The following is a 17,231-nucleotide window of genomic DNA, read 5'->3' as shown; positions in this document are numbered from 1 at the left end:
TCTCAAAAACAAAGTGGATGGCCTGAAGAATTTCCCCCAAGGAGACCTCTGGCCTCCATTTGCACTTGTACACAAACATTACCTTCTAAATATTCTCTGGTGATAACCAGCTAACCTGTTATGTTCCTGGTACATCTGGATTAAGGTAGAGTTAATGAATGGAAATAAACACTTTTTAATTTCCCTCAAGAGTTAGGAATAAACACTTCCCAGTGATTCTAAACCCTAATATTAGTATTTTGATGTGAAGGATTGATGAACCCTTGATCTATAGAACCTCATATTTCCCATTAAAAATACCTTATCAAGGAACCAAAATATATTTGTGATTACAATTTAAATTTTAAACCACTATTTGAATATGACTCAAGTGCAGTTAAAAACAGACCATTCAAGTGGTTTTTAAAGATCCCTTAGAAATAATTGTTGAAAAATGCAGTCCTTAAATTAAGAAAATGAAGGGCTGCCAAGATGGTTCAGTAGGTAAAGCACTTACAGTGTACTCACAAAGACCTGAGTTTTCGGATCCTCAGAACCCACATAAAGCCTGTCTCTAAGCTGCACGTCTGTAATGCACATGTGTAATACCAGTGTTCCTACAGGGAGATGAGAAGCAGAGACCGGAGAATCCTCAGAAACTTTGCCATCCAGCTAACCTGGAGTACCCAGTGAACAAGAGACCCTGTGTCAATCAAGGTGAAAGTCGATGCCTGAGGTTGTACTCTGAACTCCACACACACACCGAGGAAGGAATGCTGTTACCCATAATCTTACACACACACACACACACACACACACACACACAAAACCTAAAAAAAGGAAAAAGAAAAAAGGCCTCAGATGTATAAGGCCAAACTTTATATACCTGAGGGGACACTAAAGATTTTGAATTTATAACTTTATCAATAATAACAACCCCCACCCCCGCCCCGGCCCAAGTTAACAAATCCACACACTTCAACTGGAAAAAAAGAATAAACTGAGAAATATCTTATTTTTAACTTTATTTTTATTGTTGACACTATTACAAGGTAGAACGACAACAACCATATTAACAAACCAAAAGTCTGTGCACAGAAACAATACAAAGAAATTAGATGGAGATGCTGACACAGTCTTTGGGTGATGAAAATATGGGTGCTTCTCTTCTACATCTCCGTGTCTTCAAGGCTACTAGAATGAAAAGGTACTGCGCATATGATGGAGATACGGGGAGTAAGGGTGGACTACTAAAACACTATGATAAAGACCACTCAAAGAAACTGAGAAAACACACCTGGCTGTAATACTACTGAAAACCCACAGCTATTTCCCAACTGCTTCCCAGGTTTCTTCCCATCTTGGAAACTTCCGCATCCTAATCTTGAACGCCATAATAACCACAGACTCAAGTGCTGTACACATCCAGGTGTTGCCAGTCATTGTTGGAAATTTGAAATCTTCTTTCTCTACTTTATTAAGAGTCCCAGTTTTCTTTGAGTAGGTCTTAAATTTATGATGACAAGTACATACATAAAGTTTGTTACCCAAACACCAAAGATTATTCAAGCAATTTGGAACAAAATATTTAACCACAATCCCACAGCACTTTCTTTGTTTCCCACATTTCTTTTCATTTTAGACTTCACACAAATCTATTTAACACTGTTGAAATCGCAAGTTTGTGCACGAAACAAGACAGAGGAAATTAAGATCTTCACAGTTATTGGGTGTGGGGAACACAGGTGAATCATTTTTTTCCTTTTCTAAATTTACTGAATTTTCCAATTTTCCAATTTCTGGGTAAATATTATGCTTATAATGATGACATTGCATAATAAACTTCATTATCAGGACACTATTACAAGGAGAATTTGAAAAACTTCCGATGAAACCATTTAACCATAATTACACGAGTAACCTAAACAGCTATCTTGAATACACATTTTGACACAGTTACAATATAAACCTGTGCACAGTAACAAGAATAAACAAGATATCAAAGAGTATATCTATCTTTGGATGGTGGGGACATGGTTTATCTTTCCTCCACTTTTCTGTATTTTCCAACTGTTTGATAACGAGTTCCAATTATGTTCATGATGGAAATGTGATCATTAACTTCTGAGTAACACTACCATAAAGAACATTCACGAAATTTAAGAAAATAATGCTTGACTATAAGCCTACAACAACACAATAGCTTTGACTATAAGCGTACATTTTTAAAACAGTTATAATTGTAGTATAAATATAATTTTGTGTCCTGCTTTCTTCACTTAATATTCTGTAAATATCTGTTACACAACCTCTTCACGATTATCTTTTTTAAACAGCTGCGTAAGAATCCAGGGGTACACTGACTTAATTATTCTTTTACTGTCTGGCATTTCAGTTGTTCCTAATCTTCCACTCAGTTAAGGTTGGAGTGGACACTCTTGACAAGCTGCTTTCCGAAAAGGGTCAATTGGAGAACACTGCCAATGATAACAAATCCACAAATTTACCCTGATGACATCCACACTGATTTCTGTTTCAAGGGTGCTTCTCCGATGTGGGGTAACATTGCCCCTTTATTTCCCTGGATGTCATTTCCAACTTTGAGTCTCTCTAAGCAGCTGGCTTTCGCTACACCTTGCCATCAAAAGGCCCTTCTTCCAACTGTCCAGGACACCTCATTCACTTCACCTCGCCATCCTAGCCGTCAAAAACCCTGCTGTTGGTGTTTTCTTCTGCCTGTCTCTTTTCCCCGCTAGGTCTGCTGTTATAAAGAACTTGCCTCTCTGGCTCGTGCCTTTCGGCTTCTTGCTCTTCTCTCTCCAACCTCTCAAGGTGTTGACATTCCCTGAAGCTTCGGCATACTCCCCCACAAGCTCCAGACCTACAGATCTAGAAGAGTCAGACTTGTTTCCCCAGCAGGTGTTTTCACTTCACTTTCGCGAATGTTCTGCGAGTTATCGTTTGCTTTCTTCATCTACTCATCCTTTTTTTTTAATTTTTTAAATTTTTAAATTTTTTTTCCCAGCCAACTGAAGGCCCAAAATTTTCTGTATATATCCATTATACGAGGGGGAGGGAAAGCAAAGGGGCACAGGTGGTCCACAGTACAGGACACAGGGAGGACTTCAAGCTGGGAGGTCAATTTGTGATTAAGGAAAACTGAGGACGTTAAGACGGACAGGACACTCAATAGATAGTTCAGAAATACTCAAGAGGGTTCAAGGAGAAAGAACGGATCATGACAAAACAAATTAAGGCTGCTGGGGAACCTGAGTCCATGTTAAGCTAGGATTAACTATAAAGAAAGCTTTTTTTGTATGTTTTTGTTTTATTTAAATGCAAGTTAGACTTGGGGTTAGACAGACGGATAGGCAAAGAACAGGAAAATTGAGTTTAGAGATACAAAGATCTAAGGATACAAGCTCCTGGGCACCCAGGCAGCACACGGACTTGTGGCAGCACATAGGGACACCACACAGGTGACTCAAGCAATGTTGCCACTTGTCACTTAAGGCAGGAAGCGCACAGCAGAGTTAATGAAAGGTTGTCAGCCTGCTTCCTTATTTACAGCGTAAGAGCCTCTCCTATGGTTCCCAACCTTCATTAGGCACGACTGTGATCTAGTGATGGTTGTCACCCACTCTTTAAAGGCAAAGACATTAAAATTCACAGGGAAAAGCTCTAGGTTTTATGAATTCACTACTGAACACATGATGAATTTGTTGTAAAAAAGGGGGAGGGGACCTAAAATGCAACATTTTTGCATGAAAATTGTAGCAGGGGACATATTATGACGCAAACGGGTTGATTTAGGTCACAGAGACCAATTCACATATTGTAAAGTCTTATACATTAAGTTTCAAAGGGGGGGATAGGTGCACATCAAATGGCTGTAGAAGTTAAAATGTCTTCTGTTTTCAAACAGCCAAGATTAAAAGACATGTGATCTTTCATGCCCACACCTTCACAAGACTAAAAGGTAAGAACAAAACAGTCACTTACTGGGAAGGACACTAATGGGGGTTCAAACAATGCACAATAAAGCTTTCTGGGGATCTAAAACACTTACAAATATATGCTAATTTGTTGCTCTCTTCCTCCTCAAAAAAAATCAGAGTACCACGTAGGTCCCTCTGCGGAGTAAACTGTTTTATCACATTAAATCCAGATACACATGATCAGTGATTTGCTTGTTTATATACATGGCAGGAATTGTTATGTAGAGGTCACATGGGTGTCATTTACAGTTGATTGGGGCAACCTCTGTTGTCGTGAATATTCATAGGGCTTTCCTTCAATCTAGTTCCTCAGATAAAGCTTTCCCAGGTATACCCCGATGTTCAACAGAGAATTGCTAAAGACTGAAGGAGTCTCTGCATCAATCTCTGTTTTAGTCTGAGTTTGTTTCATGGTAAGTCCGGTGTGTGTACACAAAGATCAAGTTTTTTACTGACATTGTAAGTTGGTTTAAATTCTTTGTTATTTGGCAAAGGTCCAGCTCTCGGAGGAGGGTTTTGTTGTTGCCGCTGTTTCGCTTTGTTTTGTTTCTCAAGCTGCTCAGCCAGTGTGGCTGTTCTGGTGTCTGGCAAGGGACAGGCGGTCGTTGAAGAGCTGCCCGCAGACATCACATTTGAAGTACTTGTCGTCGGCCTGGTCCGCTCCGCCAGCACTGGTGCTGGCCCTCTCGATGTAGCCTGAGCACTCCCCGAGGGCATTTGCAGGCTCGAAGATGATCACGCTGGCGTGGGTTTTCAGGTGCTCCCCGAAGGCTGCGCTGGAGGCGAAGGTCCCCGTGCACTCGTGGCAGTTGTAGTACGGCTCCTCCACCTCGATCTCCTGGTCCTCACCTTCCTCCTCTGGGTCATCTATGCCTGCCCCGTCGGGCTCGTCAGCATCCCCCTCAGGCTCCTCCACATCATCCTCCGGCTCTTCGGCTCTTTCTTCTGGGTCTTCGAACCCGGCACCATCTGGTTCGTCGGCGTCACCGTTCGGCTGTTCGGCCTCCCCGTTGGGCTGCTCGGCCTCGCCATCAGGCTCGGCAGCTTCCCCCTCCGCCCCTTCCGCCTCTCCGTTGGGCTCCGCAGCCTCCACTTCCGGCTCCGCGGCCTCCACTTCCGGCTCCGCGGCCTCCACCTCGGGCTCGGCAGCCTCAGCGTTGGAGCCCTGGACCCGCAGGACCTCCTGCGGGATGAGGACGTTGGCCTCGACCTCCTGGGCGGTGGCGGTCACGATCTCCTCCTCGCCGTCGTCCGTGTGGAACACCACGTGCTCCGTGATGACCGTGTCGTCCACGAAGGGCTGCCCGCAGTCCTTGCACTCGTACAGCGGGATGTGCTTCCGGAGCGGCTCAGTGAGGAAGGAGGCGTGCGTGTAGGCCGGCCCGTACTCATAGGGCTCGTCCTTGTGCACCCTGCTGTGGTGGTCGCCCAGCTGCTTGGCGGTGAAGAAGCACTCCCCGCAGATGGTGCACTCGAACAGCTTCTCCTCTGTCTCCGCCTCGCTCCCCTGGTACTCGGTGAGGGCCAGACTGTGAATGAAGATCTCCTCAGCCAGCTCGCTCTGCTCCAGCAGCTCGTCATCCCGGTGGTGTCGCATGTGCTCGTTCAGGGCAGAGCTGTGGATGAAGCCTTGTCCGCACTGACGGCAGCGGATGGCTGAGCCAGCAACAGCGGGATCCGTGTCCTGGGCATGATTCCTGCTTGGCCTCACCGGCAAGAGGACAATGAAACCGTCATCGCATCCCTTCACGGAGTACAGCTGCTCCTCTTCATGGACCCTCTGGTGCTCAAACAGGAAGGAGCTGTGGATGAAAGACTCTCCGCATTTCGAACACTCGTACAGCTTCTCTCCAGAGTACTTCTTCTCAAATTCACTCACAGAATGGACGTGATCTTCAGAACGCTCGTATTCCCGACTGTCCACCAGAGACTTTCTGCTGTGGACATTCTGGTGGCTTGTGAGGTCGGTGAGATCTGCAAAGCCCAACCCACACTCCTGGCATTCATAGATGGTGTCATCTTTCTGGTGTTCATTAGAGCCTGAGGCCTGAGGGGTAGCATCTTCAGGTTTCTCCTGACCATGGAGCCCTTCACCATGAGGCTCCTCACCATGGGGCCCATCACCATGTGGTTCCTCACCATGAATCTCCTGCCCATTGGTTTCCTGGCTATTGGTTTCCTGATCATTGGTTTCCATAGCATGGAACTCCTCGGTGTGACTCTCTTGAACATTGGTTTCCATAGCATGGGACTCCTCGGTGTGACTCTCTTGAACACTGATTTCCATAGCATGGGACTCCTCGGTGTGACTCTCTTGAACACTGGTTTCCATAGCATGGGACTCCTCGGTGTGACTCTCTTGAACACTGGTTTCCATAGCATGGGACTCCTGGCCGAGACTCCCTTGAACACTGGTTTCCATAGCATGGAACTCCTCCGAATGAACCTTCTCTTGGACATAGATTTTCTGTACACTGGGGCTATTGCTGGTAGAATGCTGTCCAAACTCCTGGAATTTGCGTGCTTGTTCTTCAGCATAACGTTCCTGGGCATAACTTGTCTGGGGGTCGGTAGGGGCCAGGCTGCAGATGACAGATCGTTCATAATGTCTGCTTCCAGAAGGCCTTTCTCTATCATGAATCTTCTGGTGCTCAATGAGGTCAGATCTGTGGACAAAGGTCTCCCCACACTCCTGACATTCAAATAATTTAGCTCTCTGGCGAATTGCATACAGCTCTCTAAAAAACAGGGATTGAATTACAGAGGTCTCGTTGCTCTTGGTCTCGTTGGGTTCAATGTATTTCTTTTTGGCTCGAGCCTTCTGGTGTTCACGGACACTTGAGCTGGGGACAGAAAATTTGACATCCTCCTTAGATTTACCAGATGCCTCTACGGGAAGACTCTGAGGCTCAGCATGGGACGCACTTGGTGTAGTGGAATCCTTGTAGTTGTTCTTGCTTTCTTCGTGAGCACTCTCTCTGGTAGGAATCTTCCTTCGTTTGTTAAGGTCTGAGATATAAACAGAGGATTCTCCCTCATCACCACATTCAATCTGGTCATTTCCTCTGTGACGTTTCAGAGGTCTAGGGGTGGCTGGACTGTGGATAATGGACCCTTTGTATTCCTTTCCTTCATTACTATTCCCTCCAGAGTGGACTTCTGGAGGATGGCTAATGCCACTTGAGCTCTGAGTGCTAGACTCTGCCTTTACTTTTGGTTTACTGAACCCCACTGCACCCTGACTTTTCGGAGGTTCTACGGGTCTTAAGCTGCAAATGGCAGGCCTCTCGTAGGCATTTTCCATGGTTGGAAACTTCTGCTTGTCGTTAGGGTTACTGCTGATGGTGAATGCCTTCTCATCCTCTGTGTTTCCGGGTGGTCTGGTTATAGTGTGACTCTTCTGAGATTCAGGAAATGGTTTCTCGTATCTCCTGCCTTCAAAGAAATTCTTTCGAGAGCGGATTTTCTGGTGCTCACTGAGGTCTGAGCTTTCCATTAAACCATCCCTGCCATTGTTAAATTCAAAGGGCTTCTCCTTGTAAGATTTCTGACGCCTTTTGAGGGACTGACTGGGAATAAAGGTCTCCTCACACATCCTCTTATTTTCAAATGGGTTTCCCCTAGTGTGAATTTTCTGATGTTCCCTCAGGGATGAGAGATGAAGGAAGCTCTCCCCACACACCTTGCACTCGTAGATTTTGTCTTTACCATACATTTTCCGAAACTCACTAAAGCTTGAACAGGTCATGAAAGGTTCCCCAAGCTCACGCTCACGTTCACGCTCACGTTCGCGCTGTGCTCGTGCACGGGCGCGCTCCCGCTCCCTCTCTTCTCTCTCTTCTCTGCGGTGGATTTTCTGGTGCTCAATCAGGGCAGAGCTATAGAGAAAGGTCTCCTTGCACACCTTACACTCATAGAATTTGTCTTTGCCATACATCTTCTGAAGCTCACTGAAGGTGGGACTAGGCATGACTGCGTCCTCTTCCTCCGGATCTTTACATTCTGCCAAATGCTCTCTAGCATGAATTCTGCGGTGCTCAGCTAGGGCAGCACTCTTATTGAAGGTTTCCCCACACTCCTTACACTCAAAGCGTTTCCCCCCACCCTGACCTTTCTGGCCCTCATTGACAGCCACACTGTGAATAAAGGACTCGCCGTACTCATAGAGGTTCTCCCTAGTGTGCATGATCTGGTGCTCTACAAACTCCGAGATGACACTGAAGGTTCTGCCACATTCATCACACACATACGGATCGGCCGGAAACTCAATGGTCTGCGGATCAGCAACAGGTGGGCAGGTCAGGTTGCCCATGCTCATGGCCTGCCTCATCTCACTACCACATTCAAAGGGCTTCTTCCTCACACAGTTCTTGTGATCCTGCCCCGATCCCTTGTCATCACTGTCGAAATGATAGCGCCGCTTCCTGTCTAGACCTCTGTTTCTGGACATCAATTCTGGGTTGAACCGGAAGGTTCCCCTGGGGGTACTCCCCTCAGAAGCCCTCTCCTGGACTACTGACTCCCTCTTGTTTGACGAAGTGTCCTTCCAGTTATCATTTGGCACTCTGGGGAACCTTGGAGGCCGATCATTCCCTTCCCGTGCTCTTCCGGATTTGGAGCTACGGGACACATCCTTGATGAATTTTTCCATGATCACTCCGTGAGAAGATTCATCTTCACAGATTCCACGGCGGTGGGTTGACTTTTTGGCTTCAGGTGTAGGCTTCAGACCTGGAAGGAAATCCTGAATGTGAATACTCCCTGGCTCCTAGGCAGTGTGACCTGTGGTGTTCAAGAATGCCAAGTGTGGCTGCTCCATATGTGGCTTGTGTGATCTGCTCACCACTCACCTCGACTGGTGCTTGGGTAGGCACTTCTCTTGGACCTCGATGAGTGGCCTTGGGTCATATGGGAGTGGCGGTCATCTTCAGCAAGCTGCACACCTGATTACAGGAACAAAACAACAGCTCAGGTTGACGGTGGAGATGGAGACTCATCACCACAAACTCATCTCTGTTTCTGCCTTTCTCTGGGGAGGTGAATATGTAGCAGCTCACATTTGAGTCTTTGGATGCCTTTCATTTCCTCACTATTCATTCTTTGACCCTCTGCAATCTACATTTTGATTCTTAGTGTAGTCAGACCCAGAAGACTACAAAGACCCCATCACTTTTAGTCACTTCATGGGCCTCCGTTCTTTTTCCAAGAGAGTCTCATTATGTATGTAGCCCAGGCTGGCCTCAAACTTGTGATCCTCCTGTTTCAGTACACAGTGCTAGACCTCGGGCCTATGCCACTACACCCAGCTCTTTTGCCTAAATTTTGATGCTCTTTATCTACTTCCTAAACACCAGAGCTCCTTGAAACCCCCATGGACTTGCAGATTTTTGCCAACTGCCTACTACTAACTTGGGTCTGGTGGGATCTGCACAGAAACTCAAGATCCCATTTGACATGTGTTTAAAGTTCTGTGCTATCATTACTACAGAAAAACTATTAACTCTGTGACACATGCCATCTCCCTGTTCAGCCCTGCTGTGAACAATGGCTCCTTCAACCAAAGCCAGAGAGAGTTCATAAAAACACAAATTTCATCATTTGCTTCCTTAAAGGGGAAAATTTCCCAAAGCCTTGGTGGCCTCAAGGTCCAAAATGTATTAGCAAGGACTCGTCACATGACTTGAAACAAGCCAAGTGACAAGGGGCACCCTCCAGTTACTGGTGCCAATTGACTGAGGGAAGCAGCTGCTTACCCAGGGAGAGCAGCTTCCTGTAGTTCTCCAGGTTGTCCTGAATTGGATTCTGAGGTTTCTTGTCCTCTTTGAGGCCCACGACGTTCTGGTAGGATTCAGCATCCTAAAATATCAAACATAGGCCTCTCAATGGAGTCTGTCCCCATGGATATCCAAAGACAGAATAATGTTGGCGACATGGGAGCTACATACATGGTTATATAGGAAGTGCTCACAGTATTTGGGGTTCTGAGTGATCCAAGGCAAGTGTTACTAGGGGCCTACGTCGTACCTACCTTGGTGCTACACTCTGAGGCAGATCCCAAAGACGCATGACACATATTCCTTGCCCTCATGCAGCTTATAATTTGGTTGGAGAGAAAAGACTCATGAAACAATTAGAGAACATTGAACAGTAAATTGGGATACAGATAATAAATGCTAAGGGGTTTTGTGGAGGGACGTTTCAGGGCAGGCCTGAAACAAAGGTTTTGCAGAGGGCCTTGAGTGGGACCTGAAGTGGTAGGTGAAAGAGGGACTGGTGGGAAAGCGCACACAGGCCAAATATCAACATGCATGGTGTACTCATGGGAACAGAGAGAACGTGTGCTCCAGCAGATGTCTGGTCTGAATGTGTGATTTCTAACTTCCCTTTCTGTTTCTCCACTGCATGGCTTGCCTACAATGTAGAGATTGTAGTGTGTGGGATTTCCAAATAACCCACAATTAACTCTAAGCATGGACAACTCTTACTTTTGAGCTACCTTTTATCTTAATATAGATTCCCCTCAAGAATTATAAAATCTCCTGCATTACTCACGAGAACCTTCCCTGCAAGGTCCTGAAAGGCCTTTGCTTATCGCCAGAAGGAAGCCCTGGGTCTGGGTGATTTCTGATCCTGGGGAGAGCGGCACTGTAGCCTGAAGGAATATCTGAGGAGGGAGATGCTGCTGTGGGGGTCTAAAGGCTTTGGAGCTGGAGAGAACACTAGGGTCAAAGGCAGACTGCACCATTTGTGAGCCATACAGACTTGGAAATGGAAATCTTCCTGAGATGAGCCTCAGGTTCTTCATTGTCAATGGCCAGAAAAGAACCTGTAATTCTGCCACATTGTGGGTGAAGGTTTCTGCCATTGATTTCAGTCTAACTTTTACATAAAAGATATTTTGATATTAAATTTGCTATTTTATTACTGGGACGAGGCATGGATTTTAATATAAACACAGGAAACGTAGCAAAAAATAAAAGGCACAGGCATCAAGTTTTAAGAGGAAAGCCTCATTAATGCAACTGCCCACATTTGGTTAATAAGAAACAAACAATAACAAAAATTAGGGCAAGGAGGTGAAGCATAGCTTCAGAAACGAAACTCTTTCTTGGTTAGAGTTGAGAATTGTGAGACAAAAGGCCACAGACTCTTAGGAATCACTGGAGAACCAATACCTCCTAAAGATAAATGCATGATTTCTATTGGGTGCCCATCTCCTAGTCATACAGAATGTTCCTTGGGGGCAGGAGCTCTGTCCTACCCACGTTTGTGAAGAAGTCTTGGCATTTACTTATGAATAAAAGAAAGAATAGGTGGGCACGCAGATATGTTTGTGATGACACAGGAAACCAGAGTTCATAACTAGGGAGGCTGGCAGAGGGCAAAGGAGTCAAGAGCTTGGTAAGATGAGTGGCATTCCTCAAGTACACAGAGCCCAGAGGCAATAGCAGATAGGTTATTTCTTATATTTCCCTATCTCATTTGCATAAAACAAATAATCTGCATCAATTAATTCTGAACTATACTGCTTCTATAGAGCAGCTGTTCACTTTATGTTTGTAATCAACAATAACATCTAGATGTACATGAGCTGCAATTAAGTTCAAGTGGCAGAGGTATCCCAAGGACAATGCTAACATGGTGGGATTTCATTTTCACAACATGAGCTACACACATGAACCATTAAGGGATTTGCATGTGATATTAAGAGATGATGAAGAGAATTTCTGTGTTGGACACTCTCACAATGTGATTTGCATAATCTATGACTGCTGCCTCTACTCTGAGTCAGTAGGAATCAGTGGTTCCCAGATGGATGGATTACATAGATGTGGGGCTTGGTCAGCAACTTTCCACACACTTTGTCACAGAAGGGAATCTGAGAAACAAAACTACATGAAGTTGAACTATCAGGTACCAGCAATCCAGCCCATCTCCTGCCTCTCCTGTGGTGTGCCAGCTGCATGGCTTAGTTCCTGTACCAAAGCCTTTGCCAGAGCTCTCCCTAAAGCCTTGGGTTCCCTCACTCCAACCCTGAACCTAGTCCTCTGCTTCCTGACCTTCAAAAGTCAAGTGTTGCTGCCTTGAAGGCATTTTCCTTCAATCCAAATCAAAACCCTGTTGTCATTTCTTGTTACTATTCTGTTTGAGACTACTCGGAACGTTCATCAGATGGATAGTATTTATAGAAATATTTACTTGTACCACTGGAAAAAGACGCTAATGGTCTTGGTCACTGCCATGCTCCCTAGGGCACAGATGCTTAATTGCTTAATAAAGGCTCTGCCCACTGGCTCCTCTTTTGAGACAGGGTCTCCCTGTAGCTGGCCTGGAACTTGCTATGTAGACCAGGCTGGGGTCAATCTCACAGAGATCCACCTGCCTCTGCCTCCCAAGTACTGGGATTAAAGGTGTGTGCCACCATAGCCTCCCTCCCTCCCACATTTTTGAGGTATGGTGGCTAAGGTCCTCCTCTATGCTCAGTGTCAAAGTGGCCACCTTTCTCTTCCTCTGTCAAGTGTCAGCTCAAATTTCATGTCCTTCCCCTTTACCAACCTCCCTAGTACACACTGTCTCTTAAACAGTGACCGCCGTGGGTATTAATACAATGCCCATCATGTGCCAGATGTTAATACAGGAACTGACAGTCAGTACACATGGGTGTGGGCATGGCATTGACTCCTCACAATCAAAGGGCATTGGGAGAAAATCACCATGTGATTTTTATTGATGAGGAAACTGAGGCTCAGCCTTGCTGAGTGGTCCATCCACCACCCTCCTTCAAGCAAGTGGGTAGCAGGGCCAGGCTTTGCACCCCAATCTCATCAGCTCCAGAGCCTTTGCTTTCCCTGGCCCATCTGCTTTCTGGATGCTCGGCTTTCCTGCTCTCAACTTTCAGCAAGATCAAGACCCTCAGAATGACTCTGCTGCTCGACCTATGCAGTGGCACGCACGCTGAGGTGTGGCGTGCCTCTGAAACATTGTAAGTTAGAAAACAGGCAACAGTGACCGCCACCAGTCACCTGTGGGGATGGCCCCTGGCTCCTCCTGGGAGTGCCTGAGGACTCTCTAGGGAGCAGATGAACACATCAACATGGGAAGGAAAGGCATCTTTGTTGTGAAATGAAGATAGCTTTTCTGGAAAGAGAGGAAACCTGAGCATACCTGTGAGTGGGACTCATAATCCATCGAGCGTCTTTCATCATCTCTCTCCATTCCAAAACGTGGTCTGGACATCACGGGGAGGGAAAGATCCCGCTGAGGCATTCCTAGGAAGAAAGAAAGGCATTAAGAGGGAGCAGAACCCAGTCAAAGCTCCCATGCCTGCCCTGAGCCATCTAGGATATGAGTGTGTGCAAGAATATTTCTTCAAATTCTGTGTAAGGAGCTTGCAACATCCCAGAGTATAGGCAGGGAGCCTGGCGTTCTTCCTTCCTAACCTCAGAGTCAGTTGGGGTCATGGCTAAGTCACATGGGTCCAGGCATAGTGTCTTCATTCTTGTGCTAAGTCACTGACCTTTCAGTTCTCTCATTTGGAACTAGAGGTAAGGCCTGGAAGGTGAACGAAGGTGCGCTGAACTACTTACTAGTAGATGTGAGAGTACTGATAACCCCTGCCTGGTAATTTCAGAGTGCCCTACTGACAAATGCACTGTCTTCCAAGTCCAAAAGGAACAAGAGATAGTTTCTAGTGGTGTGGACCCAATGATACATTGATGTCATGTTTCCTGGTTCGGTTCAAATTCTCTTCTGGTCAATAAGGCACTCTTAGGCCTGGTACTTCCCTACCCATGCATGAACCCACAGTAGGCAATATTGCTATAATTAAATTGTGCTTGTTTCTCATGATTAGTTGTCTGTGTTGATCTTAAATTAGCAGCTCATCTTTTGTTTGTGCTTTTTTGAGACAGGGTCTCCCTGTAGCCCCAGTTGGTCTGGAACATGCTATGCAGAACAGGTTGGCGTTGATCTCACAGAGATAAACCTGCCTCTGCCTCCCTATTGCTGGGACTAATAGTGTGTGCCACCACGCCCAGCAGTAGTAGAATCTTATATTTAGAAACCGCTAGTTGTCTGCCTGAGAAAAACATTAAGCAAACAACAGTATGGGCTGAAATAGGTATAGATGGCAAAATGGCACAAGATGACTCTACCACGAGGAACCTCAGACACAGGAGCCTGGGACTAAGCATTTTAGGAACTGGGATACTATCCACATTGAGCAGTAGGGACTTCTGAGGTCCCCATCATCACTCCCTTGAACCTGTGCACAAGGTCCCTGTGCTGTGATGCAGGTTGGCAGGCAACTTACTGCTTCTAGGATTCCTGGTGTAGGATGACCAGCGGTCTCGAGGCTCCACATCTCGGCTTCTGCCCCTGTGGTCCCATTCCCGCTCTCGCTCCCGATCCCGGTCACCTAAGCAGGCCAGACATTTGAGTGGTTAATGGAGCAATCTGCCACATCTGCATCCATTTTCCTTCTGAGTGCATATGCCCCTCTAGAAGGGACCCTGTGCTTACTCCTCCCATGCGATGGTCCTGAGGTGGGGGCTCCAGACTCCCAGGCTCAGTACTACCCTACAGACTATGTCCAGGTGAGCCTTGCTTCAGAGCAAGTTCTAAGCTAGCTTCCTTCATATTCTGTCCTTGTGTGTCCAGTTCCTAAGTGATGTCCAAATTCAGACGAGGGGCAACAGACCCTCCCTCCCTAGTTCAGGCCAGCTGCTTTAAAAGCATATGTTATTCTACTGTCAAACACCGAGGCCCAGGAAAATGAAATGCGTGTCCCTACTAGGAGCCTAACTTGAAGTAGATGTTAAGTAGTTTTAAATTCCTTTTTATTACATATTTATTTATTTATTCATTGCATTATGGGGGGCACATGTGTACAGATTTATGTGGAGGCCACGTGACAATCATGGGTGTCAGTTCTCTCCCTCCAACCATGACCATCCCTAGGATCGAACTCAGGGTGTCGGACTTGACAGCAAGCACCTTTACCCACCCTGCCATTTCATTGGCCCCTGCTTTAAAATCTTTATTGTTTTAAACAAATCATTGTATTTTGTTCCATGCATAGGTCTCTGTTTTGATATAAAATGCCTCAGTGACTCTGCTCCCTCCCCCCAGTGCTCTGGGGGTGGCACGTGATCTACACAGAGGCCTGGATGCTTCTGTGCCTCCTTATAAAGTAGCATCTGGAAACGGCCCATGGTACGTGATGTCACTGGTAGGATAAGTTACTCACTGCTGAAAGAATGGACGGATCGAGGTGGTGGAGTTTCTCTCCCACTTCGGCTCATGTCGTCGTCACTGGTCATGTCGCTGCCGGTGTCGTCTGAGAAGACACCAGACACCCACTGAATGCTTTGGCAGAGCTGGTCACAGCCTCTCAGGGCTAACCCTCATCCCCAGAAGTTTCAGTGACCTGATCCCTCATTCTTCATCTCAAACTCCTTAATTGCCTTCTGATTCCTGCTACTTAAAGACCAGATGGGAGCATGGCTGTACCATCTCCACTCACATGAAAAAGCCACCAACGGACCACTTCCTGGGCCACCACCCCATGATGGCATGAATCATGGAAGGTTCTCTGCCTAATGGGACTCCTTCCCCAGAATGGTCCACTTCCCTTCCCCTACCTCAAGAAGTAGCTGGGGGCATCTCCCCCTGCCCCGGGGTGTCTTTGTCCACATATGGAGATAGTAAATGGTCACATTGAGTGGGAGGTCATGGAAGTACCCAGGCTAGCCCTAGCCCCTGCACCACAACAGAAAAAGGACCAGCCCAGAGCAGCCATCAGTGCTACCGATAAACAGAACTCAAGTGAATGCTGTCTGAGCTAACCAAGCATACCTTCTGGGGTACCTCACCTTCCTGATGGTACATCCTGTAACTCCCCAGCAGAGGGATGAGTTTTTCACAGTTCTCTGTCTATTCTGCTCGAACCCAAGGGCTCAAGCTTTTCAGGGATGATAGTCAGCTGATCTCCTCTCTGTGTGAGGGTCTGCCTGCAACCAATCAAGGCAGAGGCTTCAGAATCTGATCAGGGTGTGAGACCAAACAAAGTCCACACAGAGTCAGTTCTGAAACCTCTGATGAAAGAACTCAGGGTCATGGGGGCCTTCTCCTAGGATGGCACTGGACTCTTTAGTCATGCCACTGTCTAACTCACACAGATTTGGTGCTTAGCATGTCTTGGGTTTGGTGGTGGACAAGTGCTTTGGACCCGGCATTTTTCTAATTAAGTTCGCACTGGAGGAACCAAACATGAGTCAACAGAACACGTGGTAGTTGGTAATAGTTCTCTTGGACCTGTGCATTGGGAGGAAGTATGTGTATACTCCAGAAGTCAAGGACCAGGAATCAGTGTGGGGTGACCCTACTCTGTATCTCAAAGAAATAAGAAATGCCCTGAGCCTTGAGGCTTTATACTAACTGGTTATGTGAAGTGAGCAACTCATCAAATGTCCTGGACTCTGTGATCTGTGAAACAGGACCAACAGCTACATTCTCTTTTAGAATTATGAAGCTTATACAAGCCAAGGTTGCTAAGGAGTTTATAACTTAACTTCCCTATGCAAAGCACTTGGAACATACTCAAGACCCCAGCCATGACTAAAATCAGATCTCGGTGTTTCTCTTAGCCAAAATGGCAAGAGGGGGAAAGGGGATACTGAAAATGAAGCCCAATCTTGCCAGTTCTTACCCTCACCACAATTACCGGAGCTTAGAATTTGACCTGCAGAAATGGATGACCACACACAGAAAAATGATAAAAGTGTTCAGCTGTGGACACCATGACCCCAAATGATTTTCTCTTTATGAATTTCTTCAGACTTGTGCTGGTTACAACATGGCCACTGGTCATGCATGCTGTTTCAACTAATAAACTCAATAACTTTAGTCTTTCTTTCACACTAAGACTAGGAGAGCATCTACATACAATAGTTATCTCAAATAAATGCAAGCAAGCATTTTATATGCACTAATGGTGTTCCTCCAGAACTGGGGAGGAAGGGATTCCCTCTATAACCGCCATTCCACATTATCTTGGAGGGCCTAGCTAATGTAACTAAAGAAAAAGAAAGATATAACTGTTATATGATTTTGAATATAAGACGGTATAGTGTATTATTTTGAACTGCTATATAGTTAAGCATAAAAATGTTTAACAAAGTACCTATATGTCTGAATGGAATTTTTAAAATGTATAGAAAGACACAAAACTTGAGTCCCAAATAAATGAAGGCA

General features: G+C 46.0%; 2 protein-coding genes across 8 annotated transcripts in view; both read right to left on the bottom strand.

Annotated features, from left to right (window-relative positions):
* LOC103752361 (zinc finger protein 723) overlaps positions 1-2,953 on the bottom strand; it is a 28,853-nt gene extending 25,900 nt beyond the window's left edge. The window contains exon 1 of the mRNA XM_008856087.1: positions 2,914-2,953. Within this exon, the coding sequence (XP_008854309.1) occupies positions 2,914-2,953 (40 nt within the window). The remainder of the gene's footprint in view (positions 1-2,913) is intronic.
* Peg3 (paternally expressed 3) overlaps positions 992-17,231 on the bottom strand; it is a 25,440-nt gene continuing 9,200 nt past the window's right edge. For 5 of the 7 annotated variants that reach the window (XM_029557672.1, XM_008856074.2, XM_008856072.2 and 2 more), the window contains 7 exons: positions 15,851-15,988; positions 15,226-15,315; positions 14,290-14,394; positions 13,143-13,246; positions 9,731-9,833; positions 8,828-8,920; positions 4,537-8,708 (listed from right to left, as the gene is read on the bottom strand). In XM_029557672.1, coding sequence (XP_029413532.1) covers positions 4,537-8,708; positions 8,828-8,920; positions 9,731-9,833; positions 13,143-13,246; positions 14,290-14,394; positions 15,226-15,315; positions 15,851-15,866 — 4,683 coding nt within the window. In that variant the 5' untranslated portion in view covers positions 15,867-15,988. Of the gene's footprint in view, positions 8,709-8,827; positions 8,921-9,730; positions 9,834-13,142; positions 13,247-14,289; positions 14,395-15,225; positions 15,316-15,850; positions 15,989-17,231 lie in introns of all 7 variants that reach the window. The other 2 variants (XM_008856078.2, XM_008856071.2) reach the window with 2 other exon arrangements.

The sequence above is a fragment of the Nannospalax galili genome, unplaced genomic scaffold, assembly GCF_000622305.1.
Source record: "Nannospalax galili isolate Female #2095 unplaced genomic scaffold, S.galili_v1.0 scaffold1368, whole genome shotgun sequence".
In the NCBI taxonomy this organism is placed as follows: domain Eukaryota; kingdom Metazoa; phylum Chordata; class Mammalia; order Rodentia; family Spalacidae; genus Nannospalax; species Nannospalax galili.
This window is presented reverse-complemented; position numbering and strand designations above follow the sequence as displayed.